At 39.3% G+C, this 20,467-nt stretch overlaps 1 protein-coding gene across 1 annotated transcript; it reads right to left on the bottom strand.

The window, feature by feature from the left end:
* Positions 1 to 3,863: 3,863 nt before the first annotated feature.
* stmn2b (stathmin 2b) lies at positions 3,864 to 16,461 on the bottom strand. The gene is made up of 5 exons (XM_088929683.1): positions 16,194 to 16,461; positions 11,102 to 11,197; positions 8,710 to 8,882; positions 6,572 to 6,763; positions 3,864 to 5,823 (listed from the first exon to the last, which is right to left on the bottom strand). Exons 1-5 carry the CDS (start codon positions 16,210 to 16,212, stop codon positions 5,764 to 5,766), a joined length of 540 nt encoding a protein of 179 aa, XP_088785809.1. The 5' UTR covers positions 16,213 to 16,461; the 3' UTR covers positions 3,864 to 5,763.
* Positions 16,462 to 20,467: the final 4,006 nt, after the last annotated feature.

The raw sequence follows: 20,467 nt of genomic DNA, 5'->3' as shown, positions 1-20,467 counted from the left end.
AAAGTGAATCACTGTGCCACTGTCCTCCCTTCCTGGTTGAATCTCTGCTTGAAATTCACTACCTGACTGAAAGATCTTACAGAGACATATGTATTTAATCTAATCATGTGAATCACTATTACTGAACACAGACAGAGGCTACTCAACTAATTGTGTGGCTTGTTAGAGTAATGTTATGCACCATAATCAATAAGGTTTGAATGCTTTTTTTGCATATTTAATTATTCATTTAATTATTTCTTTTTCTTTTTGTTGTTGTTTATGTGAATGTACTGTATAGAATAGGTTGTGAATATAACATAAACTGCTACTTCAAAGTGTTGTGACTGTAAGCTTTAACGCAAATAAATGTGAAAACATTTCCAAGGCATTGTATTTGTTGTTTATCCCATTCCCAGCATATTTGTGTTCTATGTATGAGACAGACTGAAAAAATGGGTGTGGAAGTATCAGGTGTGAAGGCCTGTGTTGTTCTGAAGTTGCATTGAATGGTTGTGTCTCGGAAAGGGTGGTGCATATCCTTGTTCTTTAACTTCCCGTTGATCAGAGATCGTCACTGAGACACTCGTTAATCTCCACACAGTTCAGAAGTAGCATATGGGATTGCAAAGCAGATCTGACAAGAGACGTACCTGGAACAGGGTCCAAATACACAATGCACCTTTGCAGCTGGCCGCCTGTGTGCCATGAGCAGATTGCTCTGCCCAAACCCCAAACTCAAGACATCCAAGAGACACTTTCATCCTCACAAGAACAATCACGATTGTCAGCGTGTCAGCCATGGTGGTGGGTGGGGGGGGGGGGGGGGGGGGGGGGGGGGGTATAGAAACCCCAGCTAGTAAGCACACAAACAGAAAAGGCTGGAAAAGACAAGAGTTGGCATGAAAACACCCAGGAGAGGACTCAGAAACCTGGGACTCTACAGTCAGAGCAGCAGAGGAAGGCCCTAGCATCATCTTCCTCCTCTCTCTAGCGAAGGACTTGGAGACAAACAGGGTAGGAGGGAGAACATCACAGATATGTTTTTCAGGATGACTGGGACTGAGGAGGATGCCTGAAACTGCACAGTGTTTCTTTACTGTGCCATAAGATGGCCCACCAGGTCACCACCCAGAGCTGTTGCTAGAGAACAGAACTGGTGGATGGCTCTTTTGGAGCATTTGTTTCTGGTAGCTGGGGTTCATGGGATACCTGTGCTGGATTGAAATGTGTGCCTCTTGTGGATAAGTCGTGTCAAGTCATCTGTTTATTGGGTGGGGAATCACAGAAATTGCTGTGTTATAGAGTTATGATTGTGTTATCAGAAGACTGAAGTATTGTAATAACATGGAATATTATATTAGATATATATTAGATAGATATTGTCTGGTCTGTGGATGCAGTAGTGGTTCTAGGAGACAATAATAATGTCTGGCAGAGGAAAGGACCCTAGCACCTTTTATATAATTATAAAAGTCCTTCATTTAGGGGTCATTATATCTTTGTCTCTTCAAAAAGTAATACAGTTTATGTTTTGTTGCACTGTATATATCAGCATTCAAATATTAATTAACAGTTTCCTTTTTTATTCTGTTTCAGCCTAATGATTTCTTGATGGATGACTGTTTACAACATTCATAGTCCAGCTCCAGGAGAGATCCTTCATGTTCCTTACTTCTCTTTAACTCCTTAACTGCTTAAAGACTTGGATAAAACACAGCCAATCAATCAAGAGCAGCAATTACAATAGTTCAATCACAAAGATGCTAGAACAGATGAGAGAAAAATCTCAAATCCCCATGGCTCTTGTGAATTGATCATCGGGAATCATTCATTACCCTCCTGTGTTGAGCCAGTAATAAGAAACTCTGGACCATAAGATTTATTTGTTAAATTTCTTGTTTTTCTTGCTGAAGGTTTCAATTTCTGTTGTATCAAAGAGAGCTAGAAGACCTACAAAACTGTGCATATATGAGCTTATTAGCCATCACCAATGTAGTAGGCAGTAATGGTTTGCTAATAACAATGCCAATTCATGTAATCCAGGGTGTAACATGGAGCACAGAACACACCACAATACCATTTTACAGAAAGGTCAGTTATTTGGTATTCTGCTTTTCTTTGCACTACCCACAGATTCTCAACTAAGAGGAAAATACAGAAAATATTTTTTAAAATACTAAAACCACCCTGAGGGAGTTAAAATAAGTTGATTTTGGTGCTATTATCCCTTTATAATTTTTACCATGATTTATTCCCCAGCAGTTGAGAGCTCCATATAAATAATTTCAAGACAGGTCAGATTAAGTGATGCCAGGGGAGGGACCATTTCATTATTTTTAAGATTGATTCTGAAGAAGGAAATTGACAGGAAATAGCTCTCAATTGCATTGTTGAACCCGTTGCTGTGTCAACAAATCCTCACCAAAAATGATCCAAACACAAGTGAATATTGAAAAAGAAATATTTCTGGAATAGAAAGATCTGGAATTTACATACCTGGGAATGACAAGCTTTTTGCCGCACATTACGCAAAATGGCACATAAAGGTTTTGGACTCTGATACGTAGTATTCATTATAAAACAATGTTAACATTTTCAGGCCTTGTGTATTAATGTGTATTAACTGCGTCTACCACATACATAGTCACAGACACTATTTTCTAACCTTCAGCATAAGTCTTTCCTGTCATAGTGCGTAACATCATTATTTTTAGTGTTGTTTAAATGGTTCTTTTTGATAATTAGCCGTATTTTGTAATAGTACTGCAACAAGGAAACTTGTCCGCGCTGCGTTTAAATCTGTCAAAGGCCCAAACACCCAATCGTACACCACCACCTGCTGGTGTCTTGCGGTATTATAGTTATCGACAGTTCTGTTCCCAGCTGTTTCTGGGTTAAGTGGCACGCTGGTTCATGCCACGTGACTACAGAGCCACGTCTGAACTTCACAGAGGTACTGTATGATTTGCTTCCCAGACTATATAGTAGTTACAGTACATAAAAACATTTTCATTTTCAAAGTTTAATACAAAATACAATTCTCCTACCTTCATAATATTGTAATGCATACGGCCGACATTACAGGTTGTGCGAGCCGGCTTACCAGCGTGGTGACATCACCGCCCTTCCCTGTGAATAGCAGGGACCTCAGCCGCTGGGCTGATGGGAGATTTCCCTTTAGCTCAACTGGCTGGGTCCCTGTTGAGTAACGGCAGAGGCCCAGGTTCGAGTCCCTAGTGGTTGGGGGCTGACCTGAGGCGGCAGCAGCGAGGGCGCATACCCACATGAACCTGAGAGCGCTACATTGGTGTTAATAGTGGGATGGGATAGCCCTTCGACGAGGATCGCAAATTAAGCGGGGGAGTATGTAACGCATACGGCCGACATTAGAGGCGAGCCGGCTTACCAATGCGGTGACGTCACCACCCTTCCCTGTGAATAGCAGGGACCGTAGCCACCAGGCTGATGGGAGATTTCCCTTTAGCTCAACTGGCTGGGTCCCTGTTGAGTGACACCGGAGGCCTGGGTTTGAGTCCCCAGCGGTGGGGGGCCAACCTGAGGAAGCATACCCACGTGAACCAGAGAGTGCTACAATATTTTCCAATTATTGTCTTTTGTAAAACATATAAAGCAGAAACATCTTACTCATGATAAAATATGTCAGCGACTTAAATTACTTAGTGCTTGTCTCATTATTTTATTTACTTATGTTACTTATTTTTTAAAACCTAGTTATAGGTCTTTTCGAAATGCAAGTGCAAGAATCAGTAGATCTAAGATGAGTGGGGTGTGGGTGGGGGCTCACATTGCATTCCCACATGTATGCAGGCGAAAAGTTGAACAGGTTGGCAAAGTGTACACACTGAACACAGACACACTTCTTTCAGCTCACAGAACCCCAGCCCTTTATTCGTCACAGCTTGCTCACAGAGATATATGAGGAAATAACACAAATGAGACGCAAGAAATGCAGGCAGACAAGAAATCTTCCAAGAGCTGCGACAAAACGAAAGTGAGAGAGCTACGTGCATTGAATGCTTAGCACTCATTCGCCTTCCAGATTCAAAAGAGCAACAACACATCTGGCCAGTACCACCTGCTCCTCCCCCATAAACACACACACACATACAGTAGTAGAGGAGAGAAGCCCCAAACTCCACCGATAAGATTTCTTCACGTCTGTATCACATCTGTAGCACGCCAGCTTTGTGTGATGGATGATGAATGCACAAAAATGCTATCATTTTGGCTTTCTTCTATTCTTCCATAGCCAACACTGCACGTACCCTTACAGAGGGGCTGTGCTGTATACATAGAGGTCCAAAACTTCTCTTTGGCCTTTTCACACTCTAGCGTCAGTACGCACATCTTCATGAAAACATTCCCCATTCGGATTTGCACTGGGGATCTTTTCATTATCTCACAAAAATAATACAAACTATAGCTGATCGCAATATATGTATTGTTACTTCAACAGGTTATACAAGCAGCAAAGCTTTATACCTTTTGCACATCCATGATTATATGAGATCTCTCACCCCCAATCAACTGTACAGTTTCACCTCTACAAACCATTTAGAAGACTGGGTCTAAAGCTCAACACAAAAAATTGCACAGTCTTCATATTTATGCTTAAGTAAAGGACCACTGTTCAGTTTGCAAAACGTTTAGAGTAAACTCTTCCTTTCTGCCTGGATTAAGGCAAATTTTGTAGTTCCTTTGAAAAATGATGGCAGTGACAGAATGTTTCTGAGTCCATCCCATATAAACACACACACCTCCCACCCATTTCCTATTCCAGAAGGAAAATTCATCTGATGACACAAAGTGTGATTTTGTGTGAAGGGAATATTTAAGATGAAGAATGGAAGAGTAGAAATTAAACACTGAAACATAAATACAGAAAAATATGCACCCCTTTTTCTTACATTAATAAAATCAATTTCTTTTAAGCCATACAGGAAGTGATCACTAAAACAAGTGCTAAGTCAAATTTACTCATTTGTTCAACTTCACATGTATGAAGTTATTTTAATCTGGCATTTCTGAGTTTCAGATTATTATACTGTATATGAGAAACATTACAACTCCATCATTTAAACCACACATAGAGCCCAAAAAACAAAAGGACAGTTTTTTTGGTTTGAAGCATGCAGGTTGCACAACACTGTTTTGAAAGGGAAACAACAGGTCTATAAGTATGACAAGATATTACAGTAGCTGTAAAGTAAAAAAAAAAACACTATTTTCACTAATGCTTGTTTTCACTAGAGATGCTCATTTCCCAGTCACCTTCATTCTTATATTTAACCCTTAGTTTGAAAGACAGGGGGGGCACAACATTAGAGTGAGCTAGCTAATTGAAACAGACCTCTAACCGCAGCTTACAGTGCAATACAATCCCTACCCTGTGCCTTACTTTGAACAGATACAGAAACCGATAGAATCAGAAGACCAGACATCGCAAAGTCAGCTAACTGGCAACTCACAACATCAAAGCCTGTTACAGGAAACGTCAGATTAAAATTAAAATAAATTAAAAAATGCACATCGTAGTACTCTCATTTTTTACATATATAACAAAAAAGGAAGTATTTACAAAACAAGATCCATGTTCACTTTTGTTCAACATCAAGCAAATCATTCGTCTGAAAGGAGTGCGTCACGTTTGATTATGCTGATAAGTGTTGGAGCAGCATCTCCCACCCTCTGGACACCGAAGGCTTTCTGTCTGCGCTGTGCTAGCCGGGGAGTGAGGCAAAGATGGCGCAGGCCCGCGGCTCATGCCGAGAGCTCCTCCATCAGCTCTTTGTTCCTGCGCACCACAGCTGCATGTCTCTCCTAGCAAGAACACACAACAGTCAGAGTGACCAGAAGCCCTGGCACTTACAGGGCTGGCCCCAATAGTCTCAAAACAAGCTGGAGAAAGTACTACAGTAATTATCAAGACAAAGACAAAACGTGGTAGTAATGTGATAATCATTACTTAATTGTTTGCAAAGTAAATCATGGTAATTGTAGATTGCAGCTTTATGCTTATGTCATAATATACACAACAGAGAAATAAAAGTGCATATAATAACAATAATGATTGCATTTTTGTAGCACTTTTCATCCAAAAGGATCCCAACATACATCAATATTGAGGATGACCTCCTTCATCTATTATTGAGGGAAGTACATTTTTTTCAATGCAATCCATTTTTCTAATCAAAAACAATTACAAGGAAAGCATACAATATACTTTTGAAGCTATCTGGCTCCTACGAACCACCTTCTTAGGAAATATGTGCAATGTGGAGCAACATAATTTGGTACACAATAAAATTGGGACTATGAGGAGCTTATACTCATGACAAATGACAAAATTCATAAGTTGGCATCGGAATCATGCAGCGTGCTCCTACATTTTGAAATCAACGCATACCTGCCACTATTCCTTATGTTTATGTGCAATCCTTTCATAGCTCCATATATTACATAATTGTATTTGTAATATTTCCTAACTTCTTAAGTCCAATATATGAATTTAACCTAGGTGGAACATCTGGTTTTTCTGAAATCCCTAATGAACACAAAGTCTGTCTACCTTCTCTTGCAGGCGCTCCAGGAGTGCAGCTAGGTAGGCCTCACGGTTCTCCTTAATCTGCTCCATCTTCATTGTTAACTTCTCTTCAGCCATTTTGCTGAAGTTGCTGTTCTCCTCCAAGGCCTTCAGGAGCACATCTCTCTCATGGTCCCTCTTCTCAGCCAGAGCCTTCAGTATTTGAGCTTCCTGGGACTGGAGACAGAAATATATTTACAGGTCCATCAGCACCTACAAGCAAGTTCTGCATGCTGCGGGTTTGGTGCTACGAACTCAAATCACACGAAGGGCAACAATTCATTAGTTCAATTGCCCTTTTTAAAATTTTACATTTCCCAAGACCAGTGGAAAAAGTACTATAGTAATTATTAAGACAAAGATAACACATGGTACTAACATCGTAATAATTACTGAATTGTTCGCACAGTAAATCATGGTAATTGTAGATTGCAATTTTATGCTTATGTCATAATATACACAACACAGAAATAAAAGTGCATTACCACCGCACTTTACAATCCTTGATCAAATGTTTTAGAGGATCAAAATAATAGAGGTGGTCTTGGATTATGTCTAGCACTGTAAGTACTGTAAGTACTAATGACACCCTGGATAGGATGCCAGTCCATCACAGGGCAGACAGACACAAACAAAACACTCACACCAGGGCCAGTTTTCCCAGAAGCCAATTAACCTACTTATTGATAGTGAAAAGTGATAATGAACCGATACTGATACCAATAATGAACATCTAGCATCACTTCTACTCTGTGCTGTATTGTCAGGGAGTGCCTTTCATAGCAGGACTGCTAGAACATCTTGCGACACGTTTGACAGAACATTAGCGCACTGCTAACGTCTTTCTGTATTAACGTGCTTCATGGTTTATAAATTGATATTGTAGCGCTCTCGGATTCATGTATGCGCCCTCACCGCTGCCGGCTCGCGCAACCTCTAATGTCAGCCGTATGCGTCACAATATAAAACTGAAACTTTTGACAGAATATTTGCAGAAAAGGATCAGATTCAGAAAGTGGCATGTATAAACTAATATTTTTCCAACTCTATTTCACTTTTCAGTTTATAATGAAACTGTACCATAATAGAAGATACAGGACTACACTACAGTATGCTGTATGTTTTGCAACTTAATTTTGTGTGGCCAGTTTTAAAACATGGATTCTATACACCCAGACATGGATGTAGGCAGAAATACAATTTAAGTTTTAATGATTTTGAACGCATTATTTAAAACAGTGTTATGAAGGAAAGACACACTAAAAATAATCTGTCTCATTTTGTATGCTGAATGGCTTGAACTTAATTAACATCTAATAGTGTGTGGTGCCAAACTTTTATGGTTGACATAGCTCTTTTCAGTTCATTCATGTCAAAAGAGACCCCAGGCCTTAACTTAAATAAGGAAAATGGATCTAAAAATTTTGAATTATCCATCCTTTCAAGGTATTTTATCCAGTACAGGGTCACAGGGGAAGCCAGAGCCCAGCCCAACAATGTGTGCTAGGTGGGATACACCCTGGATGGGATACCAGCTTATCGCAGAATTAAAATTATAAGATTAATAATGCAATATAAAAAGCTAAGGTACATGACAACAGATGATCAGCACTCATTATCAACATATTTCTATTAAATAGGAAAACGAATATGAAAACGAATCATTAAAAGTGTTGATCCCTTTTTTCTAGTCTTGGGGTGCTAGTTTTTTCTTGGGACACCCAGTACTATCTCTGAGGTTTCCCAAGGGTTTCAGGACCCTTGCTTGGGAGCCTGCATGTGACAATAAATTTTAAATTCAGAACCCTCTTTGTCATCTTACTCTAGAGTAAAGTATCAATGATGAATTTAACTAAATTATTCATCATACAATTTTGGTTTGTGTAGATGTCTTCACGAAAATGGCCTCTATTGTAATAAAGTGCTGTGTGGACTAAACATATTTGACTCTTCATGGCTTTATAAACTTTTATTCATTATTTACTTAAAATGATGTTTTCTCTTGCCCTTTAGTCATTTATGAAGGATGTGAAGGCACTGAATCTTAGGTTATCTTTATCCTGTTATCTACGAAACACAAATACAGTACGCTGAACAGATGCTCAGGTCACTGTGACACTCACTCTCCTCCTGTCCTCAGCAGCTTCCAGCTTCTTCTGGATGTCTTCCAGGGAGATGTCCCTCTTCTTCGGGGCAGAGAGGTTGTGGGCCACTTCTGACACTGGCGAGGGCGGTTTCAGAATCACTTCAAATGCTTGCCCAGAGGCCCTCTTGTTAATAGGTTTGACCTCCATATCTGTCAAAGGGAAATGACATGACAGCAAGACAACGATGGAGACATTTCTAAACAACTGAGTCATATAGATATTTAATGCCAAACTTTACTCGCTGTGTGTGGCTTGCAAGATATTCTGCTGTACAAAAGCCGAACTGAGTAGTGTAGAATACCTGCAATCTAAGTGAGGACAAAAAGAGTTGTTTATCCCCTCTGAATGGAAAAGCTGCAAGTCAAACAATACTCAGAATGATAAACGGGACCATATCAAATCCTTGCAGAACTTTCAAATTTCAGATGGAAGTTTGTAACTGAAATTAATGAGGAATGATGACAACAAAACCACTTTCACCTCAGCTGTTTTAAATCATAATTATTCTCAATGACATTTTAAAGCAATATCTATCATACTCAAATCCCTTTCTTTTGCATTTCATCTGATGAATCCATCCTCCACCCCATCTCCACATTTGCAGCTACACCCTGTGTAACTCATCACTCTGCAGGGGGTCCCAGACTCCTTGTCCTATGGCCAGGGGTTTGGCCCTCAGCAAAGCAGGTTAAGCCGAATCTCACTACACCTAAATACTCAATAAGCATCCTCAATGATATATACAGCGCCCTCCAGAATTATTGGTACCCTTGGTAAAGATGAGCAAACAAGGCTATGAAAAAATGTCTTTGTTATCACCTTGATCTTACACTGGAAATATGAGGGAAATCTAACCTTTCAGTGGTATACATATGAGGTAACATGCAGGTCAAACACCCTTAGTCATCCATCAACATGGGGAAGGCCAGAGAATACAAAAATGAAATTAGACAAAAGGCTATTTCAAACAACAGCTCTGATGATCCTGCCTGGAAGAGGACGCAAGTGTATTTCGCCCCCGCACACAGTGAAGAAGATGGTTCGAGAGGCAAAACTTTCTCCAAGGATCACAGCTGGACAACTGCAGGAGTTGGTTGCATCCTGGGGTCACCAAATCTCCAAAACTACAATTAGACACCACCTCCATGCCAACTATTTGGAAGGCTTACCAGAAGAAAGCCTCTGCTGTTGTCAAACCACAAATGTAAGCACCTGGAGTACGCTAAACATTACTGGAACTTTGATTGGAACCGGGTTCTATGGTCAGATTAGACAAAAATAGAGCTTCTTGGCAACGAACACCAGAGGTGGGTTTGGCATAAAAAGAGTCAAGGTCATGTTGAAAAGAACCTGATCCCCACTGTGATGTTGTGGGGCTGTTTATCTTCCACAGGCCCTTGGAATCTTGTTAGGATACATGGCATCATGGACTCCCATCAAATACCAGGAGATTTTAGATCAAAATCTGTCTGTCTCTGCCAGGAGGCTAAGACTGGGTCGTGGCTAGAACTTCCAGCAGGACAATGATCCAAAGCATACCTCCAAATCCACACAAAAATGGTTCACTGACCACAGAATCAAGCTTTTGCAGTGGCCATCCCAGTCCCCAAACCCCACTGAAAACCTGTGGGGTGAGCTGAAGAGGAGAGTCCACAAGCAAGGACCAAGGACTCTGAAGGATCTGGAGAGATTTTGTATGGAGGAATGGTCTCAGATCCCTTTATATGTGTTCTCTCACCTCATCCAGCATTATAAGGGAAGACTCAGTGCTGTTATCCTGGCAAAGGGAGGGTGCTAAAAGTACTAAATGCAGGGGTGCCAATAATTGTGACACGTGTTTTTGAGAAAAGGTTTGTTTTTTATAAGGATTTTTTTTTCTTTGAATAATTTTACCTCACTGAAAGGTTAGATTTCTCTCATTTTCAGTGTAAGATCAAGCTGGTAAAGAACAAAGACATTTTTTTCTCATCTTTACCAAGGGTACCAATAATTCTGGAGGGCACAGTAACTCATCTGTTTTTCTATTCCTCATAAAATTTTAGATAATATATTCTTCTGTAAGCAATTTTCAACAATATCTGAAAAGAGGTTTGAAGCTCTGTGGCTAAATATGTGTGAGGTAAAATCTTAAGTAAAAACTTCTTTTCAGAGAGGTGAAAGGACCTCACCTTTTGCTGTAATAGTCTCTATCCTCTCTAACTGGATAATTCAACATTTCAAGAACAAAAGCAGAACTTGGGGGAATGTGGAATTGAGGAGGAAGTGGAAATGAGGATGGAAAATTGGGATGGCTATTAAAGGGGCTGCAAAAGAGATTTTATTATTTTTGTGTAAAGAATGTTTTTGGCAGGTGAATTCTTGGGCTTACCTTCAAATTCGCACACCAAGTTGTTGCGATGCTCTGGATAAAAACAGGAGCAGATGAGAGAGAGCACAGACAGCTCCTTCATTTTCTCTTTATATGCTGCAGCAGAAACAAACATCTTTTACAATAAAATAATAAATAACAATGATTTGTCCATTCAACATAAATTCCACATGTACCAAAATACAGATTTATTTTCCCTTGTTTCTTTTCCCATTTTCTCCATGTTACTTGTTTGTGTTACATTAAGATAACATTGTACCTCATTAAGGCTTTGTTTCTCAGTTGCAATGTAATATTAATGCCGGGATCAGTTTATAATGATTTCTACTATGCAGGAGGATAAAGCTATTAAGTGGTTTAATTATAGAAAAAGATGCATACCAAGGATATCAGTTTAGAGTGCATGCCTGAGGGTGATTGTAAATAATTGATTTCCAAAAAGATCCAAGCAGCTTTGAAATTGGCAAAGTTAATCCAAAATTCAGTTCTACAATTACCATACACATTTCTAGGTTCTTGTACATGTTATTAGAATGTAAAGATTTTTTGGCACTCTTGCTATCACCCACCCTGTCCGATTGCATGAGATTGTTGGCTGTTTCGTTCATGGAGGAAAATGGTTCCATTAATTGGATTGGATGGCTTGTTTTGTTCACAACGTAGAGTAATGGAGTAATTTAAATAAATATAAATTTGACTTCACATCTGTATTAGGACACTGATGAGTGTGTTTGAAGTCTACTTTAATGGGGTAGACAACATGATGCTGGCTAAGTTATAAATGTGGGGAGGTGGGGGGTGTATAGGGTGTTTTTTATAGGACCATAGATCTTTTTACAGTTCTGCAAGCATACAAAATGCTTCAATAACGAAGAATAAATCATATATGATTTAACATCTAAATCAGATTAAAAACAACAGCTACACAATTACGACTAACATAGAAATGCAAATCTGTGTACCTAATGGTTTTTGAATATGGCAGGTACCCTCAAATTAAGATTTATATAATTTGGGATAGAAGATTCATAATATGAGTTTTCTTTTTAACACATTTATATTCCAGCATTTCATCCGAGTCGTGCTGGGGTTATTCACTGTCCATAAGTCCTGAGTCAGGATACCAAAGTGCTCACTCAAGGAAGGTCATAGAGGTGTACAGAACTGGCAGAACCTCCAGAAAATTCAACAACAAATTGTGTCACACTAATAGTCTTCAGAAAACAATACCCCTTTGAGATATAACAAGGATATTTTTTATTTAGGTTTAGATAAAATCATTTTGCCATTTATGTTTCCAACACACAGAAATAGCACTATAACAAAACAGCTGGCTTTCAACCTAAAGTATTTAATTTAATGTAAATATTATCTGTATCCCCTGCTAAAAACTAACAACTTGATAAGGACTCCTCCAAATTAAACATACTGAAAAAATGAAGGAATTTGATTCACTCATCCCCCTTTTGGTCTAATACAAAAGAGCTTACTGTAACTGAAAAACTAAAAAATAATATTTTTCCCCGATTTGGATACATCAACTGAAGCAAACCCATAGTAGTTTTAGGAACAAAGCTATTGAAGTTAGGAAAAATAATTTATAATAATAATTGCTTACACTTACATAGCGCTTTTCTGGACACTCCACTCAAAGCGCTTTACAGGTAACGGGGACTCCCCTCCACCACCACCAATGTGCAGCATCCACCTGGATGATGCAACGGCAGCCATAGTGTGCCAGAACGCTCACCACACATCAGCTATCAGCAGGGAGGAGCCAATTCATAGAGGGGAATTATTAGGAGGCCATGACTGGTAAAGGCCAATGGGAAATTTGGCCAGGACAAGTTTTACGTCTCATCCAAAGGACGGCACCTGTTTACAGTACAGTGTCCCCGTCACTCTACTGGGGCATTAGGACCCACATGGACTGCAGGGTGAGTGCCCCCTGCTGGCCCCACTAACACCTCTTCCAGCAGCAACCTTAGTTTTTCCCAGGTTTCCCATCCAGGTACTGACCAGGCTCACACCTGCTTAGCTTCAGTGGGTTGCCAGTTGTGAATTGCAGAGTGATATGGCTGCTGGCCATATCTGCAACCCCCCCCTTGCAAACAAAGAAATTAAATTCAAGACATGTTTTGCTATAACTCCTGCACTTTTCAAAGATGAAAAGTGGCAAGCCTAGTCATTAGCCTCAGAATGGAACCAGGATTGTGATGATAAAGAGTTGATTTAATTCTGATCACACTGGGGTATCTTTAAAGCCAATAGCAGCATTCCTCTAATATTCCAAATATTCCAACACCATGACACAATCATTAAGGTTCTGAATTGACTTTTGATTCTTTCAATAAGACACTTTTGCCTATATGCCAATGATATGATTTTAGTACCCAACAATAATGGCTCCAGACAGTACTTTAACAGCTGTGCCAGAATTTATTTTTTATATTATTTTCTTAGTGTATATATTTTCCTCAAACATGGTGTCAGATGTGCAAATATGAGTTTTTATATATTATATGCCTCCTAATATTAAGTACTAGTATGAGATTCTTCACCTAACAGTCAGGGCTGGAGCTGTTAGTGTTGTATCAAACTTAATTTCTCTGACCCCCATAGTTGAGCAAGTAGTATCTGCAGAACCAAACACTCAGGAGTAGAAGCCACTGAGAAGTTCTGATTCTAACCTCAGTGCAAATGACTGGTGCTCTTGGACACCTTAGAAATGTGCAACGGTTATACAGGAATCAGATGTAATATCCAGATATGTCAATATATCTGCCAAAAAAAGATTTAAAAACTCCTCAGCAGGTAACAGAGTTCCAGTCAGAGTGCCTGCAGTGATCTGTCACCAACCAGCTACAGATTGTCAATACTGATTAGCAGGCTGCTGCAGAGGCCACTGTATGACCACCCCCCTGCTGCAGGGCTGGCCTGACTCCCACACTGCTGTCTGCTTGCAGAACAGCAATTCTACAGGCAGGACCAAAAAGGTGCCCTGTAGTTTGTGATTGTCTCATACCAAATACCCACCACCCATTTAACTACACATTCATCTGGGCTGTGTGCCTGAATCTACAGCACTCTATAGTGGCCTTAGATTTGAGGGCCCAGAGTTCAGTCACATTTTGGGTTCACCACAAAAAAGGGGCCTCTGGATGGCGTCCACTCTTTCGCAAGTTTTCTTAAGTACTTTCTTTTAGGAATTCCATTGGCATATAAAAATGATTTAGTGAAACACAGACAAATTTAATATAATCTATTTAACTGTCTCTGTATGGCTAGCCAGTAATTTATACTCCAACAAATGATCAATAACTCTACCTATCTAGGGTATAATTGAGAATTATAGATCACAAAAAGATTAATATTGCAGCCTTTTCATCTGACACAAAATCGACATTTTCTGTTTTAATACTATCTATTTAAAGAGCAAGTAGAAGCTCAGGTGGATGTCTGTACAGGTCTACTAATCTGTCTGATGAACTAAAAATCAGCAAGCTTATTAACATCATAAATTAAATACAACAGAATAAAGCAGGCCCTTTCTTTATTTTCATGCACCTTCTTAAGAGTCTCTCTTTATCTATAGATATAGAAAAGTACAAATTTCCTTCTAAAACAGTCTAATTATTTAAAGAAAATAGGATAAATACAGGTGCATACCACTTCCATACATGTTCTGTACAGTAAATCCATATTTCAGTCCTCTGTTCACTTTATTAAGATAAACACCTATACGTTAGTGATATTGTGATGGAATTGTACACGTAGACTTTTGTCCTCTTTAGAAATGCTGCACAGATATCTGCATTAATGTAAGAAAATGTATTGGAGACTCTTAAAGGTCTCATCCAGAATCTGAAACCACAGCTTTATAAAATTTCCAATTCTGATAATGTAGGTAGCTTTAAGAAGTCCAGTATAACTGTTATAGCTAACAAAGCAATGATATAGAGAATAACTAAGCATAACTTCTTGTTAACAGGTGCAAAGAAGGATGGATACCCTTCGCATCGCTATCTGAACAATAGTCACGGAAAAAATTAAGGTAATATCCTTTAACAGACATAATGAAAGGACGGTTCTGCGGTACAAAACGGTAGTTCTATCGTTCATCTAACTAGATGACCCTGTTAGATACAGACTTACACTGTCACCTTCAGTGTCTGAGAGCAAGCAGATGATTCACAAAGGAAATGCATATGGATGGCGCACCTGCTGAAAACTGAAGATTCCGATCGATAATAAAATGACAATAGCCAAGCCAGTTCTAATTCAATACAGTCAAATTGTTCGGTTTTTTAATCTAGGCAGTGCCATTGATAAACAATGATTTTGTAAATGAATTCAGTGAAAATTCTTTTGATAGCGATGGCTTGTTTTTAACCTCCTCTATACATAACATGCAAGTGCATTTCATAAAAAAAACACTGTCATGTGAATATTTAATCTTCTCTGCAACACATCCTCATTTTTATATTTAATGTCTTGGCAAATCTGGTTTTAATAGCACCTTGTTCGCCCCAATCGTTAGTAAAACGCCCCGAAATCTTAAAGAGAGCGAGCTCTGGGTGGGGTCTCTCTGCATTATGCTGTAGTAGCATGTGCAGAGCTACTGTAGCGGGTGCGGCGTTATAAATAAGCGGTGGTGGTGCTTGACATTTCCAAAACCGAAATAAATTCGATCTCAGAAATGCACAAAAAACATTTGTTCTGTTTAATGCAATTTAATGTAATCAGAATACGATGAAAATAACACGTCTTATTAAGCTTTGTATTCAACGGTGCGGTATCAAGACATTTCGGCCCAATTCATAAAATTAAAACGTTAAAAAACAACGACAATATAAAATATGACTTTTGTAAATAGGTGGTAACATATGCAACTCATTTCATTTTAAAATGCACATATGTATATGCGAATTTCTTCTCATGCGTCAGTGCTGTTGCAATTGACCGCTCCCTTGCAATTGACAAAAGCCTGAGGTCTTTTGTGTTTCGGATGTCGCACCTACCTGTGTTAGATTTCATTGCCCCTTTTAAATTAGTAAAATATCCTTATTAAAATAATCAGCCTTCTCCTTACCCATTGCGGTTTTAGCCATGGTTGTGGGTGCAGTTGTTCGGTACCAAGGAAAGCGGTGCAGTTTCAGTAAGCGGCTAGAGAAAGGACTGAATAAGGCACTGAGTCAGCAGATCAGCGCTCCGTGCGTAAGAAAGAGCAAGAGACAGGACTCTGTGAATTATTATCGCTTTTGTTCACAAGCAGATTGGCTGCCGTGGTCCCCTGACGCGCATCTTCAATCGAGAAACCGCCGTGCTACCGGCATCTTAAAAAAACCCCAACTGATTCTAGGTCGGAATTAGAGTTGAAATTTTAAATAGTTATAATAACTACCACACCCCTCTCATACCACATTCAACGGTGCACCTCAACCAACACCCTAAAATCCCTGTGCATAACATTAATTTATTAGGTAGACATACTGAAATAAATAAAAATAAGGCTGCTATTCAAGTTTTATAATAATATCTGGTGATTAATGATTATTTAAGGTTATTTCTATATTGTTAGCTTTATTCTGATTTATATACGAAAAAGCTTTTGGAGCTTTTATAAACGAGTGTAAATGAATCAAAGGAGGAAATATAGAATTATTGTAATATCTAGCAATCATTTTCCAAAGAAAATGTGTCTAAAATACCCCCCAATTCATCTTAAAATTAAAGGATATGTCTATGACAAGTTTAACCTGGCCAGGTGTAGGGGTTACCTTCAAATCAGCATTTTGTGAAAAAATTGGAACATATGTTTTGATTAGTTGAGTCCATTAATTGGTTCACTTACCAACTTTAGCTTTCAAGAGTAACACAATTTTGTTGTTTTCATTTTGAATGAGCTCTGCCCTCCAAAAGTACTGGGACAAGAGTTCAAATTATCCCATGTATGCTGTATTCTCAGGAAATATGGATTTCAAAATCACAAGATGAATATGAGACAAAAGCAGATGTGTGTTTTTATGCATAAATCTTCTACCATTATACAACAACAGCACTTCTTTTGTTCAACCCCCCACGTTTATATAAGAATATTGTCACGATCGTCATCCCTCCTCTAGAGGGCGCTCTGACCCTTTTGTGTTTGTTTCATTATCATGTACACCTGTCCGTGGTTTCACCGGTATTTTTTCAACCCGGTGCTCCGGAAGCTTGATGCTCTGCATTGGAAGACAGATGCCCGGAGGTCCGCTTAGCATCAAGTCACCATACGTCCACGGCTTGAGGGCTTAGGCTTCCGAACAGTGTCCGGGGCTCAGAGGGCCTGGCCTCGTCATTCTGTTTGGACAGTTGGATAGTTTTGGACTTGTTTGCCTGCGCTACCCCTTTGCACCTGGATCACTGTCGGCACCGCCCCCTGTTCGCCATTCCTTCCATTCCTCACTGTTATTTCCTGTAGAACTTCTCCAGTCATTTCTGAATTATACCGTCTGCATAGGGTCCTGAACTACGCACTACCCGGGAGTCAGGACCGGCTCCCATTAAAAAGATGTACTGGGACAAATGGGGTTTACAGGTGTTTCTAATTGTGCAGATGTTACATGTTGCATACATTTTACACACAAGAGCTGTGAAGGCCTAGGCATGGTTGAGGTCTTTTGAAACTGCTTCTGAAGTCTTTCTCTTGAATTAGTCAGGAAAAACCAACCTGAAGACCAGAGAAGAAAGCTATTTTGAAAATGAGAGGAAAGAAAATGACCATCAGAGAAATTGAAAAGACTCTTGGCATTCCAAAATCAACAACCTGGGATGTTTTTAAGAAAAAGGAAACTGGAGAAGTCAATAACAGGCTGAGAACAGAGCTTCCAAAAAATGAAGTGAATGATAGAAAAATATTTTTGTGAAAAAAAAATTGTTAGTGAAATCAAAAATCTCCAGAGTGTGGGGAGGCAAATTTTGAGCACCACAATCCGTAGAAGACTTCACCAAGAAAAGCCTAGAGGCTGTACTGCAAGGTGTAAGATCCTCATCAGCAGCAAGAACAGAATGGCTGCTTCCAGAACAGGCTCAATAGTCTTTATTGATGACTTAACTGAAGATGTTAGCAGTAGGGTACATTCAGAGACATACAAACAGATCTTGTCTGCAAATGTAAGAAAAAATGGCACCAGACTTATTGGGTGGCAGTTAATTATGCAGCAGGACAATGACCCAAAACATATTGCACGCTTAACAGACAGAAAGTAAAGCATTTTAAACTGGCCAAATCAATCACCAGATTTGAATCCAATTGAGCAAGTGTGACAGATTGAAACACTTGAAAGGGTTGAAAGTTTGGGGTGGTTTGGGCGTTCTGAATATTGGCCAGTGAGGATCGCTTTCGTGTAGGGCAGTCGGCAGTTACCTAGTTTTTGCCTGCTCAGGTATTATAGAGGGAGCTCATGCGGTTTTCTTTTTTTTTCGGAGATCGCGGTAAAACGGTTAAGAAAAATAAAACTACGTGTACGTTTTAATTCTTTAATCATCTCCCCTTTTTGAGGGGTGTAACACAAACATTTTATTTGTTCAAAAGGAGACTGAAGGAAGAAAGCCTGACCAACAAGCAACAACTTCAAGAGGCTGCAGTTAAAGCCTAGCAAAGCATCTCAAGTGAAGAAACTAAGAGTCTGGTGATGTCAACGGGACGGAGGCTTAATGCAGTTATTGCAAGCAAGAGATTTGCAACAAAAGACTGATTTTTCCCTTCTTTAATTTGCTTATAAGTCCCAATATTTATGATCACCTAAATTTGGGGGGGGGGGGGCTGAACACAGCACATGCTTTAGTTGAAAAATTGTGTGTGCAAAATATATCCTAAAAATAAAGGGTGACCTTCTGAGCTCAGACTCGGTATAATTTGTTTAATGTGAATTTTAGGTTCTTTGTGTATACAACAGGGAAATGCCAATTTTAGGTTTTTGTCTCAATACATTTGGAGGGCATTGTAATTTCTACTTTAGTGGCCAAAGTGAAATTGTTTCAGGTGTTTTAAAAACTGACAACTTTAAACATTAAAGATACACTGTATTTAACTGCAAGCTTAACAACGTACTTGTAGGACCTCATTTATAAACTACTGTATGTTCAGTTTCATGTACCATAACAAAAAACGATATTATCATCTGAAAGTTCAAATAACAACAACTGGAATGCAAGAATTATGCCTGTCTCGTGACACCAGGAATCTACTGACGGGGTGGGGTTTTAAGAAATATCCATCTAACCATTTTCTAACAACCTCATCCAATTCAGGGTCACAGGGGAGCTAGAGCCTTCTGAGGCGCAAGAAACGATGCCCTCTGGATGGGACACCATTCTGTCGCAGGGCAGACACACAAATGCAGACACTGATGCACGCATTCACACCAGGGCCTACTGTGTCAGAAGCCAATTTTCCTGTCAGCATATCCTTGGACTGTATAAGGAAACCAGAGCATCCACCAAAAACCCTTGGAAAGAGGGGATGAACATAAGAACTCCATATAGATGGCACCCCAGGGCCACAATTGAAGCCACAGCCCCAGCACTGTGATGCAGCAATACTAATCACTGTGCCACCTGATTTTAAGAAATAGCAGGACTAAACTAAAATACAAAATGAGCTAAATAGGCAGAATGGTCTCCTCTTGTTTGCAACCTTTCATATGTGCTCTACTAGGGATTTTTACAGGCAACAATAATGCTAATTTCGTTTTCAATACTACAACAGTAAAACAAGATTAAAAGCAGGAGTCAACAGTTCATAACATATGAGGTGATAATGGTAAATCATAAAGATATAGGGATCTGCTGAACAAATACAGTTTTTTGAAAGAAATAGAGGCAGTATTGTCAATTATTTTAGTATAACTAAGTGACCCATTCACTGCTGGTAGCTTTACAAGTGCTTGGATTTTTAAAAACCAATAAATAAATCACCAGGTCCTGATGGTATTTTCTTAGCCATGGCTAAAGTAGTAAAGGATGTATTTCATAGACCTCTAGCTGGAATATTTCAACTCTCATTTAAGGTGGAAGCAGAAAAAGGGGCACAAATCTGAACCAGGTATCAAGAATCTATAGACCAAACTGCCTTACATTAGGCATGTTAGAGGTCTCCCAGCAAACATCAAGGACATTGTATAAAACCAAAACTATTGACATGACACATTTAAATTTCCAAAAAATATGATTGAATAAGGAGCCCTGCGATGGACTGTCCAGGGTGTACCCTTCCTTGCACCTGTTGCTTGCCAGAATAGGCTCTGGCTCTCCCATAAACCTGAATTGAATGAAACATTAAGAAAATAGATGAATAACTTGATAAGGCCCTTCATAAAAGCT

Source organism: Atractosteus spatula, chromosome 12 (genome assembly GCF_055471065.1).
Source record: "Atractosteus spatula isolate fAtrSpa1 chromosome 12, fAtrSpa1.hap1, whole genome shotgun sequence".
Lineage (NCBI taxonomy): Eukaryota > Metazoa > Chordata > Actinopteri > Semionotiformes > Lepisosteidae > Atractosteus > Atractosteus spatula.
Note: the sequence above shows the minus strand (reverse complement) of the source record. Positions and strands in the feature narration are given on the sequence as shown.

Bases quoted from the DNA above. Each gene is read 5' to 3' on its own strand.
- stmn2b (XM_088929683.1), bottom strand. The intron at 6,764-8,709 runs GTGAGTGTCACA...TTCTGTCTCCAG, and splicing joins CTGCTGAGGACAGGAGGAGA to TCCCAGGAAGCTCAAATACT. The intron at 5,824-6,571 runs GTAGACAGACTT...TGTTCTTGCTAG, and splicing joins TGGAGCGCCTGCAAGAGAAG to GAGAGACATGCAGCTGTGGT.